The sequence below is a fragment of the Anolis sagrei genome, chromosome 6, assembly GCF_037176765.1.
Source record: "Anolis sagrei isolate rAnoSag1 chromosome 6, rAnoSag1.mat, whole genome shotgun sequence".
NCBI lineage: Eukaryota > Metazoa > Chordata > Lepidosauria > Squamata > Dactyloidae > Anolis > Anolis sagrei.
This window is the reverse complement of record NC_090026.1, coordinates 88,545,899-88,559,957: the sequence shown is the minus strand read 5'-3', so window position 1 is coordinate 88,559,957 and position 14,059 is coordinate 88,545,899. Positions and strand designations below refer to the sequence as shown.

The 14,059-nt window shown below is 37.2% G+C and overlaps 1 protein-coding gene across 7 annotated transcripts in view; it reads right to left on the bottom strand.

Moving 5' to 3' along the window:
• TBC1D5 (TBC1 domain family member 5) overlaps positions 1 to 14,059 on the bottom strand; it is a 299,834-nt gene that overhangs the window by 126,335 nt on the left and 159,440 nt on the right. For all 7 annotated transcript variants that reach the window (XM_060781976.2, XM_060781971.2, XM_060781970.2 and 4 more), the window contains 5 exons: positions 12,348 to 12,456; positions 10,923 to 11,012; positions 10,769 to 10,840; positions 3,889 to 3,956; positions 154 to 256 (listed from right to left, as the gene is read on the bottom strand). In XM_060781976.2, coding sequence (XP_060637959.2) covers positions 154 to 256; positions 3,889 to 3,956; positions 10,769 to 10,840; positions 10,923 to 11,012; positions 12,348 to 12,456 — 442 coding nt within the window. The remainder of the gene's footprint in view (positions 1 to 153; positions 257 to 3,888; positions 3,957 to 10,768; positions 10,841 to 10,922; positions 11,013 to 12,347; positions 12,457 to 14,059) is intronic.

The following is a 14,059-nucleotide window of genomic DNA, read 5'->3' as shown; positions in this document are numbered from 1 at the left end:
TAAATGGATATTTTTCTTTAACAAGCAATTATTGGACTGCCTGCGTCTCAGCACAAAACTTCCACAACTTACAGTATAATACACAATGTTATTGTTCAATCAATTGTAAAAAAATATAGAGACAACAGATACCACTTGTAAAATTTTCATTACCTGTTTATAAAGCAATTGCTCATTTTCCCGGGCATAACAGAAGAGAACATCTGTAAGAATCTTTCTCACATTTTCTTCTTGGAAATACTGCATTTCTGGAAATCTGAAAAATTAAGAAAATTACATTTTATAAAGATAAGATTATGAAGGTTGGTCTCTGGCATCTCCCAAAAATCGTTTAATCCTGCAATCTTAACTCAAACATACCCTAATGTGGGACGAGTTAGCATTATATAAAAACCATTTATGCTGGCAGAAATGTCTTTCTGTTGGCTGATCTCAGCAATCTCCCAATGAGAAATAAATATTTTAGGAAAACTGTATAGCTTTCTAAAAACTTCTGGCAAAGGAATAAAAAGAACGAGGACAATGACAGCAATGATGACATAGATAACAATAACTACTACTAAAAGGGGGCCATCTAATGATGTGAGATATCCAAACTTCCTTGAAGGCAGGAATACAATCACAGTGCTGACATAAACCTAGGACACAGTAGAAGGAGAGTTAAGTGACTTTCAAAATTCAAGACTGAGTGGGCTTTTGGATCATCACAATGTCAGTTGACTTACAGCTTGCTCATCTTTCCCTTGTCTGTTTTGGCCAGTTAAGTCTGAGCACTAAGATTTCAATATTACATAGAATGACAGAAGAATCTTGTTCATATTTATAGGGAGTCTCCAAGTTATGAACAAGAGAGGTTCTGTAGGTTTTTTGTTAAGCTGAATCTTTTTGTAAGTTGGAACAGGTACATTCTAAACTGTAACTCTAGCCTATCTACTCTCTCTTGCTCTCTCTGCACTTTGGATAGTATGCATATAGATAAAGATATAGATATACCGTATATTCTGGTATATAATACTACTTTTAAACCCAAGAAAATCTTCTCAAACGCCAGGGGTCATCTTATACGTGGGGTCGTCTTATATACGGGAATAGTCTTATATACGGGAATAGTCTTATAGAGTGGGTGGAGAATCTGTGGTTGCCGCATATGGTGGGGGGGAGCTCAAAAATGGCAATGGCCGCGTCCCTGCCGTATGTAGCAACTGTATGAAAGCATTAAGGGTGATGCTGTACAAGTACGGTAGAAGAAAATCCATTCATCAGGATTCATGGACTTAATGCGGTCCCGATGGTGAGGTGAAGGGGCACCTCACCGGGAAGGTGTAAGTGAAGGGCGGAGCAAGCTGCAGGCATCCGGGGCGCCCGAGGTATGGAAAAAAGAGATAGAGTGGCTCTGGGCCCAGAAAAACACAACTCTTACCTGTCTGGCCCGCCCTTGTATCCTATTACCATACCTCCTCCACTGCCTCTCAGATCTCACTCCTGAAGTGGTGCAGGTGTGCATGTGCGAGATCTGAGAAGCAGAGAAGGAGGTACAGTAATAGGAAAATTACCATATTGAAATCAAATCTGATGCTTTTTAATTTTTTTATTTGGTTTGCGTTGGAAGAGGGGTAGTCTTATACAGCAAATATATCCCAAACTCTATATTTTAACTAGAAAGGTTGGAGGTCGTCTTATACGCCCAGTCGTCTTATATGCCGGAATATACGGTATATATAGTAAGCCGCCCTCTCTGTTGTAAGCTGCCCTGAGTCCCCTTCGGGGTGAGAAGGGCGGGATATAAATGTTGTAAATAAATAAATTAACACCCTTGTGGTGTTTGTTGTTGGAGGGTGTAACCTCTGAAGCCTCCTCTATGTGATGTTTGTCTACTTTATTAGTAGGTCCTTCTGTAACCTAAAGTGTATGTCTTGTAGTTTGCAGTTACCTTGCTTCTTTGTACTAAAGCAGTGGGAGGGGCTGCAATCATGTGACTGACAGTTTAGAACATTGGAGCTAGAAGTCTTTTAGTGTACAGAAGCTAATGTAAAAAGCTAGTAAATTGTTGATGCTTGTATTTTCTTTTAAAGTGAACTCTGAATGAGGAGAGCTGTGTGGAGAAGCATAGTTCATGAAGAAACAGTCAAGGTTTGTAAGTTAGAAAAAATCCCTATTCTCCAAACGTTTTAGTAGTTGTTAACCCTCAAAGGAAATGTGCCTGTATCATTAAAGATTATAAGTTATGAGTAAACAAACGTTGTTATTCTAAAACAAGTCTGCCTGAATCTTTGCCTGCCTAAAGCATCAAATAAACTCAAGAAATGTTCCTCTCAAACTCTGCTACCCCTGATGGGTTGCAATCCTAATAGATTGTGATCCATCCATTATCCCTAATATTTCTTTTGCTATCGGTGCTCCTGTTCAGAAGATTTCACTGAACTTTCTGTCCCTATGATAACTGAATTTTGAAAAAAAAGCTTGGTGTGGAAACAAGGATTGGTGAGGAAGCTTCAGGGGAAACATCTTTTTTCCATGGTAACTCTTTCAGGAGGAAATTTCCATTCTGAAGGTTAGATTTCTCTCACTGCCTGTTCTTAACTATGAGTCATTTTTAAGTTGGATGTTTGTAACTTGGGGACTGACTGTATATGAACATTCAGAGTTGTAGCTACAAATTCAAAGAATAGCTTGAACAACTGGTAGAACAAAATCATTTAAAATACCTAGATATTTGAATTTTCCATTGAGCAGGACTAGTTAAAAAGTATGGGAATATAATCTCTTTGAAAGTGTAATTTTTTACAATGCTTCTATAACTAGTAGATTTATCACTATTCAAACTTTAATTTCCCAATTAAAACTTGGATATTTATATAATCTTAAATATTTGGAATTATACCCATTTAAAAACAAAAAATACCATCTGTGAAAATTTGCATGAAGGCATATTCAAATTTTAATTATAGAATGAACAGTAGAAAGGCATTTGAAAATACATTTTTTCCTGTCTATTGTTTCCCCTTCTATCAATTTTATATAAATGGCAAAAGGTATCAAAGCAAACTATCCATTTTGAAATCCACATGATGTATTTACTCATTCTAAACTCACTGTAGGAGTATGATGGAGTCAGAATGCCACACAACAAGTAATTGAGTTTAATTGGAGTTACAATCAGTGCAATCAGATTTCTAAGTCTGACAAAATATTTCTGGAACTGAGTTCTGACACTGATAAGTTTCTTAACAGATATGACCCAAGTGCTAAAGAAATGAAACCAAACTCACAATGGTAATAAGGACATTTTAAAAGACATCTCTGACAGTAGGCAAAGCAATACACATGCTAAATTCCTCTAGATGAATGACATTTCTCACTAATTATAAATCACTGTTTATTGATTAAGTGTTAAAAATTACAGAAAATCATCTGTTCAATCTTATATTATAAACATAATTTTGTCAAAATATCTGTCAGTTTCTCTCATACTGTCCGCCGTGTTCTCACTAAAAATGAACGCATCATCTCATAATATTAATTTACAATAAACCTGTCTAAATAGTTTAAGAGACAAATTTAAAATATTTCTTACAGATTGAGATTATTTGAATTCTGTCCTTTAATCACATCTAAATCTTGTTGGGCATCCTTTATGCCATATGCTAACAAGGGAACAATGAAATCATTTTTAAGGCCTGACACCATTAAAGATTGGGTTGAAATGCCAAGAAGAGATAAACAAATGTCTGGCTCTGCAGCTGTATTTGGGCCACAAATGTATTTCTTTTCTGGGAATTATTTCCCTGGGAGTTATTTCCCTGGGGAAATAACATACAGATCTGGTGGATTGAATGTGGTCAAAAGATGACTATCTTGCAGCTGAATTTTCTAAAATGTTTAACTCACGTTCTTGTCACATCTTGCTCAATCATTCCTCGAAGTTCTTTGTCCTGAAAAAATTTGTTCCAAAGGCTCTGAAAAAAGCAGGAAATCACATGAAACAGAGGAATACTGATAGGTTACATACTGATAGGCATACAAATTTTAAACTTGTCATTTGTTAAGTAAGCAACACCTGTAAGGATCAGACTTTCTGATCAAACTGCACACAAAACAAATCAATCACAAAACTTGTTGCAATCCAGAAAGTATTTTATGTATTTAAGGTCTCAGTGAAATCAAAATCGCAGGCATTAACTTTACAATTACCTTTTATTGGAGTGAAATTTCACTATACTTTCCAAACAAACATTTGTGGAATAAATACTTTACTGAAGGCTATTGTATGGGTGCATTAATTGCCTTTATACTGTGTTTACACTTTCCAGAGTTTCTGACTCAAGTCCTTCCCTGCCCTTCTTGGAAGTGTCAGGGATAAAATCTGAGATATTTTGCAAGCAAAGTGTATACTACTAAACTGTTGTTTCCACTCAAACGAAGTATGTGCAGGTGATACTGAAAAATAAATACCAAATGGGAGGAACAGCTGACAGGTTCTAATTATATAAATATGGTAGCATAGTGTTGCTTTTCCTAATCTCTGTTCTTCTTACTCCTGACTCTAATTCTGATCTTCCATATACTCTAATATTTCTGAGGGTTCTAATTAGACCCGATTAAAACGATGAAATCCGTTGCCGAAAGTTAAACTGAGCTTATGATCCTGATTTTGGAGCCTTCTATCACAACATTGCCTTTCTCGATTTAATAGCTTGCATAAATATAAAAAAACATTTGGATATGTCATAGCTAACATTTGCAGAGCAATTGTTACTGAAATATTTGCACATTTGTGAACAATGCAAAAGCAGAACTTACAGAATTGCATACAAAAAAATGGGAACTCAGTGCTTTCCTTAACACTTTCCCAATAATATTTGCTAACAGAAACAAATAATGCTTCTTCACCATCACACAGATCCACACTCCTTGTGAAGTGGGAAAACTTGGAGAGCAATGATGTCCTACCAAAGATTTTGTATTCCTAGACATCATCAGGGAAACAAAATGGAGATAATTCGGAATGCCTGCCTTCGGCGGCAGCCACAGGCCTGGCTATATGGTTAATCTACAGCACAATGTGAAAGAGCTATTCTATAGCTATACTGTCAAATTAAAACCAACAGCTATTCCTGAGATATTTTTACAATTCCACAGCTGCAAACATTTGCAGAAGGCTCTGATCAGCATTCATCCAAAGCTTAAACAAAATAACTGAGCTTACTAGAAAGTAACAGGAAAGCTATAAGTTTCTCAAAACATTTCTGGTTATGTGGTCATTGGATAGTTCAAAATTGCCATTGAAATACTGAACATTGGTTTAAAATAATATGAGACACAAGTTCAACAGGCAATATATCGACATTATTGATTCCACTTGATATTCACTGGAAGAATTAATCATGGTATATTCAGCTGTTTTTTAAAATTGCAGAAATGTTTAAATAAAAGAGCTGATGACTAACATTTATTTTAAATGAATAAGAACAGGTGGCAACTCTCTGAGAGAATGAAACAAAGTCCCAGCTCTGATCCCTTCCTCATCAAGACATCATCAGCTGAGAGTGATGAATAAACAGCATGCTCCACTTCTGGAGAAGAGCATCTTCAACTCCCTTTTGACAGTTTAGAGATGGTGTATGAAGTGCAAAACTTTTGTTTTACTTGCCTCTTGAATAGTGGACCTAAAGGTGAATTTGAGTGGAGTGAGCACAAAATCCCTCTTACATCTACTAGATGTAAGAAGAAAAAGTCTAAAGCTCTGGATTTGGTTTGTATAAAACCCCTGAGTTAATACTGGGAATGTCAATGAATGAACTGGGCTACATCGTGTTTTAGAGATGATGGAAATTCAGGAAAGAATTGGACGGTGATGACTGCTATTGCTTGGTGCAGATGAGATAACAGCATAAAAGGATTAATCACACTCCTGCTTAACAATTCACTGGGACACTGGGGGAATGGGCTGGGTTACATTTTGTTGTTGTTGTTGTTGTTGTTGTTGTTATTATTATTATTTATATCCCACCTTCTCTCTCCATACGGAGACTCAAAGCAGCTCACAATTAAAAGTATTACAATACAACTTAAAAAACTATGTACAAATATTAAAACAGTATTAAACATAATTAATATTAAAAACAATTCAAGTTAAAACCATAAAAGCATATAAAGTCAGCACCTGCTGACTTAAACAACATCATTAAATGGCTGTCTGAATAAAAAGGTTTTAGCCTGCTGCTGGAAGGACAGCAGGAAGGGAGCCTTGCTGGCTTCCCCAGGCAGTGAGTTCCAGAGTCGAGGGTCTCTCCTGAAGACCTCTGGGCTCGGGCTGGTTTAAACAAGGGGATGTGATCAGCCAAATAGCCTGGACCTGAACTGTCTAGGGATTTAAAGGCCATAACCAGCACTTTGAATTGTGCCTGGAAACAGACTGGCAGCTAGTGGAACTGCTGAAACGGGGGTTGTCCACTCCCTGTAGCCAGACCGGGTGAGCAACCTGACTGCAGCTCTTTGGACTAGCTGAAGTTTCTGAGTACTCTTCAGAGGCAGCTCCATGTAGAGCACATTACAGTAATCCAGATGGGATGTAACTAAGATATGCACCACTGTGGCCAGATCTGACTTCTCTAGGAACGGCTGCAGTTGGCACAAAAGTTTTAATTATACAAAGGTCATCCTGGCCACTCTTGACATCTGGGCCTCCAAGCTCAGAGCCGAGTACAGGAGGACCTCCAAACTGCGGACCTGTGTCTTCAAGGGGAGTGTGACCCCATCCAGCACAGGCTGGATTCCTATTCCCTGATCTGCCATCTGACTGACCAGGAGCACTTCTGTCTTGCCTGGAGTAAGTTTCAAATTGTTTGCCCTCATCTAGTCCACTACTGACGACAGGCACTGGTTTTGGATCAGGACAGCTTCATTGGCTTTAGGTGGAAAGGAGTAGTAGAGTTGCGTGTCAACTGCATGTAGGCAATCCTTTTATATGGACAATAGGACTCTCACGAAATTCCACCTCAGGATCCTTTGAAATTGCATCCATGAGCCTCTGTTAGACTTTCACAGATTGACTATAACAACTTGTTGTCTACCTCTCCATCTTTCCCTATGGATTGACATGGGAAACAGCAACAAATCAAACACATAATATTACTTAAAAAGGTATATAGACCCTATAAGAACCTATACATATTTTAAATAATCACTATATGCTATAAGATTTGTTGATTTAAAACTGATCTGAGTAAACCTGCTGTAGGAGACTAGTCTTTATTGCTGTTTTAAATTCAGAAAGATAGCTCTCCTCCACCATGCTATTCCACATTCCGGAGACAGTTGAAAAAAATATCCTCTGGATAACAGTTGTCAGACTAGATTTGGCTGACTGAAGCAATTGTCCCTCAGAATAAAAGAGTGTACAGGGATGGAGTATACCGGAGAAGGCAGTCTCATAGGTAACTGGTAAAACAGAGTCTTTCATCTTCATGGCAATAACTCTAAGATTCTTCTATGTTTTAAGATTTCATACTTTTAAAAACATTAGGTAAAGGTAAAGGTTTTCCCTGACATTAAGTCTAGTCGTGTCAGACTCTGAGAGACGGTGTTCATCTCCACTTCTAAGCTGAAGAATCAGTGTTGTCCATAGATGCCTCCAAGGTCATGGGATTGCATGGAGTGCAGTCACCTTCCTGCAGAAGCGTAACCTATTGATCTACTTATATTTGCATGTTTTCGAACTGATAGTTTGGCAGAAGCTGGGACTAACAGTGGGAGCTCATGTCCCTCCCCAGATTCAAACCTTTCAGTCAGCAAGTTCAACAGCTCATCGGTTTAACCTGCTGGGCCACTGGTGACACCTTTAAAACATTAAAGATGGTTCTAAATGTTTGAGATGTTATAAACTTGAAATGTTGGTTCTAAATTTAGAAAATAGTACAATCTCATGTGAAATCCCTACTGAATTTGCACTATTTTCCTTTTATTCCTACACTCGCCAATACACATTTTGTTGCCTCAAATGTTAGCTCTGTTTCTGGGTATATTTCACCTATTAATTCCAAAAATGGTGCCAGTTTTCCCCTACCCACTCTAATTTTTGAGATGCAGAACATATGCCATATACCCGTCTTCATCTGCTCACCCACAGAAAATAATAATGATATCTAAGAAACCAGAGCCGATGTGGTCTATCCAATGCAATTTTCTGAATCAGTATCCCAAATAATCCCAGAAACAGGCCTAAACACCAAGACACCATGTATGCTTTTGTTGGGTTGTGTTAGGCTTTCAAAAAGGAGTGAGATTTTTAAAGAAGAAATTCTGGGGTCTATCAGTATCAAATGCATGCAGGTTTGTAACCTTGTGGGTCATCCGATGATGGAATTCACAGAACAACATTCTTGTAGGTAATTCATCTATATATATAAATCTGTTAGGGGAGTTCAACGGGAAAGCAAAACTCCAAAAACCCCCAACGAAACTTTACCAAAATTCCCGTGCCCATAACACAACCCACAAGGTACAAACATATCTACTCAAAATGAAAAACAACACAACAACACACTCACAAAACGGCAAAACAACAAAACTCAAAAAAACCCCAACGAAACTTTACCAAAATTCCCATGCCCATAACACAACCCACAAGGTACAAACATATCTACTCAAAATGAAAAACAACACAACAACACACTCACAAAACGGCAAAACAACAAAACTAAAAAAACCCCCGAAACTTAACCAAAATTCCCATGCCCATAACACAACCCACAAGGTACAAACATATCTACTCAAAATACTCACAAGAGGAGAAGGAAAGATGGGAGGGAAGGAAGGAAGGAAGGAAGGAGGGAAAGAAGGAGAGAAAGCTGGAAGGTTGGCCACAGCAACGCGTGGCGGGTAAAGGTTGTTATTTCTATTATTATTATGCTATTATTCCTATGAGACCCTGGGGGAATGGGAGAGGTGTCAGGTCCCGGAGGCAATGCATTGCATTATTGTTATTGTTATTATGGTGGTGAAATAAAAGGGGAAAAAAGTGAAAGAAGGAAGCAAACAGGGAGGGAAGAAAGGCAAAGGAAGAAAGGGGGAGGGAATGAAGGAAAGATAGAAGGATGAAACCAAGTAGTGAAAGAAGGAAAGAAAGAAAGAGGTAGAGAAGGAAGAAAGGAGAGAAAGGGGGAGGAAAAGGGGGAAGGAATACGTAGGTACTTCTCTTTCATAATAGTCCAGATATCTACCTCAACTTTGATAAGTTTTACTATAGGCCACAGCAACGCGTGGCAGGGCACAGCTAGTTCCAAATAAATAAATACTTCTTTATGGTATATACAAGGGATATGCTTCTGTAGCTTGAAATCTAGACTTGCCAAATTCGAGAAACAAGTAAAACAGTTACAAAGTTCTGAAAAAATAGTAACAACTGACGCCTATCACGTGATTGTCCCACTAGCTAAGAAAAGTGGAGTTTGGTTTGTTTACTGAAAAACACTGAGGATATGCCCCATGCAACTATCTTAGGTCAAAACCTAACATTCCAATATTAGTAATATATTTAAAAAGATGATCTTTTTTATAAATATCATTCAGGCTATTATGGCCCATTGGTCTTTGCAAAAGCCTTCGCGTATGAACAAAGTGTTGAATTCCACCTCTCTATATAGAGAGAGACCCAGTCAAAGAGAGCCCCATTCGGCTAGTTTTCTTCATGTTAGATAAACCCGCTTCTGGAGGTAAGACTGCCTCAATATGCAATGACATGAACTGGTTCTTCTTCAGCCTCTTTTCTGCCTGGTCATCATTGTCCTCAAAAATGCCATCCTCAATTTTATAAGTAAGCAACGAGAGGCCTCTGGTTTTCTTCCAGATGCCCTTCTGTTCCTATTTGTAAGCAGCAGCCACACTGGCAATCACAATCTCTTTCATGAGAGCACTGAAGGATGGGAGGCCATTGTTTTTAAAGGCACTGGTCCCTTCCTCCTAATATTTAGTCTTCTTAAATGTAATTTGTTTTTCTCAAAAGGATTTCAGGCTTTTTTACTTTTATTTCAAAGACAGCACAGAACTTCTATTTTCTTTAATAGATTATGTCTATGTGGAAATAAGGAAAAACAGTCTGGTATCCTCCATAATTGGGTTGTTGTGGATGATTACATCTATAATGCTAGTGAGGTGAGGCTTAAGGCAACTGTAGCCCAAAATATGTGGGCAGTTGTAACAAGATGCTTGGCATATATAATATGCAAATATATGAATTGTGTATTTTTTTCTTTAAATATAGTGAATGGCACAGCTAGAAGGAATGTTAGATCTGAAAAATTATGCAATTCATGAAACTATTCTTTTTTCTGTCAAACTTACCAGTATGTAAGTGTGTTAAATATGTCAAATGGTCATAGACAGTTCAAGCAGAATAAGCTATGACTGTAATTGTCTACTTGCAACATGTAATTTTGTGACATGTAATCTTGCTACATGTTCATTGTTATGGCATCAGTAAGTTATAAAAATGTTAATAGCATATTTTATGTTTCAAAACTCAAGGGTAAAGTAGAACTCACATACTGGCCTTGCAGGTGTTGGGAATGTAATATTTATCCCGATAATACTGTACTTTATGTGTTTCTTTGGGTACACCTTTGACTCCTGCAACCACATTTTTCTGTCACACAGTGGGATTGGACTGATTAGGCTTATCATATGTAGTTTCTATCCAAGCAACTTCATTAGAAGGAGATATTAAATGTTTTGTTGTATACTCAAGAAACATAAAGGAGATTACCCTTACCCCTTCATCCTGTGAAAGTGGATTATTGATCATCACATCTTGCTGTCCAGCTTTCCGTGGATTTGTAATATGCTGTAGGTGCGAATAAGGATTAAAAGTTTAGTTTCTTTCCTATCAGACAAAATTGAAAAAATGGAACCATAGAACAACTTACAATTTCTTTTATCTTGTTATAAAATGTTCTTAATTTTGTTGTTTTACTGATCCATTGATTTCTATCAGGAGGTAGAACATTCAAAAAGAGCTGCAAATTAGATGAAACAAATGCTGGTTAGATAAACGTGCAAAGTGTATAAATCTAGTATCTAAATAGCAAACTTTTAATGCAATGAACTAAAATGACCACAGGATTCACCTGTATTATATTGGTCAAATATCTCAACCCACTGAAAATTATTGGTGCTTTTCAATTCACTCAAGATTGCATCTTTGGTTGATGCTTTGCTGATATGTGCATGGGAAAATGCATGTGCCTCAACCTAAAAATACATGAAAATATGCTGCTTGAACTTGTATGGTCAACGTTATAGTCAATGCAATCACAAATGACTGTGTTGCTTCTACAAATATGGAGTCTGGATGTGGAATTTGGAGCCAAATATTATAGGATCTATACAGGCAGTCCCCAAGCTACAAATATCCAATTTATAAACAACTCATCGTTAAGAACGGGGATGAGACATCAGGAAGTGAGATAAATCTACCCTTCAGGAGAGAAGTTCACTTCTAGAAGAGTTATCGTGGGGAAAAGGTGTCTCCATTGAAGCTTTCTCACCAATCCTTGTTTCCACAACAAGTCATTTTTTTCAAAATCCAATTGTAACAGGGACAGAAAGTGAGGTTAAATCTTCTGAACAGGGGCACAAATAGCAAAACAAACAGCACAGGGGTGATTTTGTCTGGAGTTATATGTACCTGTTCTAACTTACATACAAATTCAACTTAAGAACAAACCTACAGAACCTTGTTTGTAACTTGTGAACCGCCTGTACTTAGGTACATCTGAATTAAATATACCCAATTTTTCACAATGGCACCAGGCAGCTTCTTTGGCCTTTGATAATTCTGCATGGAGGAGACAGTGTTGAATAGAATATATTGTGGTTCATAGTAAACCCCTCAAAATGATGTGAAAGCCTCTGATAAGTGGAGCCCTTCTGCTAATACAAGGTAGATCCTGTATCTAGTCTTTTTATTGTTGCACTTGATCTATACCTTCTACTTGCTTTCCTAGCTTCTTAAACCCAACCAGCATATAAATTTGGATTTGCTCTTTCACATTTTTTCCATCCACAGATGCAAAAGGATACAAAGATCTATTTTAAAAGTGCGACTTTAAAGAGTTACACAATTTAACAATACTTTCAATGAAAAACTACTAATATTTGAATATTTCATTATGTAATACTTCCAAGTCAAAAGCATTTGACATAACTTCTTCAATTTGATCAGGAAAAACAGACAAAAGTGACGTCTCCTGCAAAACTCAATGACTCTTTACATAAGCAATATTCAAGTGCATCAGGTAATGGGTTGATATATTACAAATGCAAGCTGTAAATAAATATTTTCTTCTTACCTTCCAACAAACACTACGGAACCTGCTGCTTCTCAGCTGCCCATTAATCCCCTTCAGTCGTATTGTTGCCAAGTAATTGTTGTTTACAAATAATTCTTCCCATTCTTTACTGCACAGAATGAATGAGAGCAAGAAAACTTTTAAAATTATTATTAAGGACTTAGCTGGCTGAGAAGCAATATAACATGAAGTAATTTTGGGTAAACAAAAGGAAAGGAAGTTTCAAATGTATATATTTAGCAGTGTGCTATTTCTAAACGCATGGTTGTCTTTTTGGACACATTTCTTCCCTGGATTTAATGAATATGTAGATCACTGTAATTATGCCAGCTACACAAATTCATAATGTCTGTGGAGGCTATTCTCTTTCCTCTAAAATGTTGGTTCTGAAGCTCAGTGAATAAACAAAGAAAATTAATATTAATATAGCCATATTTTGGTTTCACCCTTAGATAAAACAGAACCTATTTGAAAGGATACCTAATTCCAAAACATGTGAAGAAAAGGAGTGTTGTCTATTACCTCTTCTCATGACACATTTGCCTAAATTAAGCTCCCTTTCTTCATAACATCAAGCTGGGCAGTTAAGCGTAAGAGAAGATGACTTCCGTTAACTTTTAGTGCTGTTTACTATCGCCTTCTCTTCTTTCTACATGATCAGTTTTAAAATTTTAACAGGTGCTAGCAATTTTTTAAAAGATAAGAAACCCTCACTGTATAAACTGTTAAAGGCAAGCTTGAGTACCTGGCAGTACCTACGGCTGACTAGATAAACAACCTAAATATGCCTCCTAGGCACAAAGACACCAGGGGCCTAACACCTGTGCTTCATTAATGTACAAGTAAATCTACTCTACTGGGAAACAATTGGAAATTAATTGTCCCAAACCATTTAGTGAATTTGAATACAAGAATTAAAGAATATCTCCTCCATTTTCCACTGAACTGAATCTCAGAAATGCTACCTCCCACCTGAGGATCTCAAGTGAAATAGCCCAAAGACTTTCTTGAGTCAATGAAATGTCAAATATAATTTGAGGAAAACTAAACCAAACTAAATTAAAAATATCTTAAGTATTTACATAAATAAAATGAAATAATACTGGGTTTTTGGGCATGGTAGGACCAAGGCCAACTGAATACATTTTTGCAGAGGACAAGATAGCGGCCTACTCTATTCCAACACATAGAAGACTGTTGGTCTGGCAGCTGCATTGGCAACAGGATAGGCTACTCCATTACACCTGATGCAAAACAGGCTGGTGACACACACTTCACTGTCCTCCAAAAAATGGGAACAGCTGGGAACTCAGAAGGGAAGAGTCAGTGATACCTACTGCTGTCCCCTAAATCACTGCTGCCTGCCTCAATATCTCTGATAATTAGACTAATTCTGAGAATGGGTGGAGGTAAGCAACATCACACATGCAATATGTCACATTTCACTGGTGCAGTTGAAATACTGATAAGCATTTATGCAATTTTAATGTTTTACCTATATTTTATTACATGAGTAAATCCATGTTTTCTAAGATGTAAAGTCCATCTTTTCAGGACTAGTGTATAGTATAATTTTGAAAGCAAGTTCCAAAACTGAAATTCTACATATGGTGAATATGTTTCCATTTCATTGAAGCATTTTCTACAACCCAAAAGCAAGATTAATATTCCTTGAATGCAAGACCAAATATCTCGTATGTCCTGAGACCATA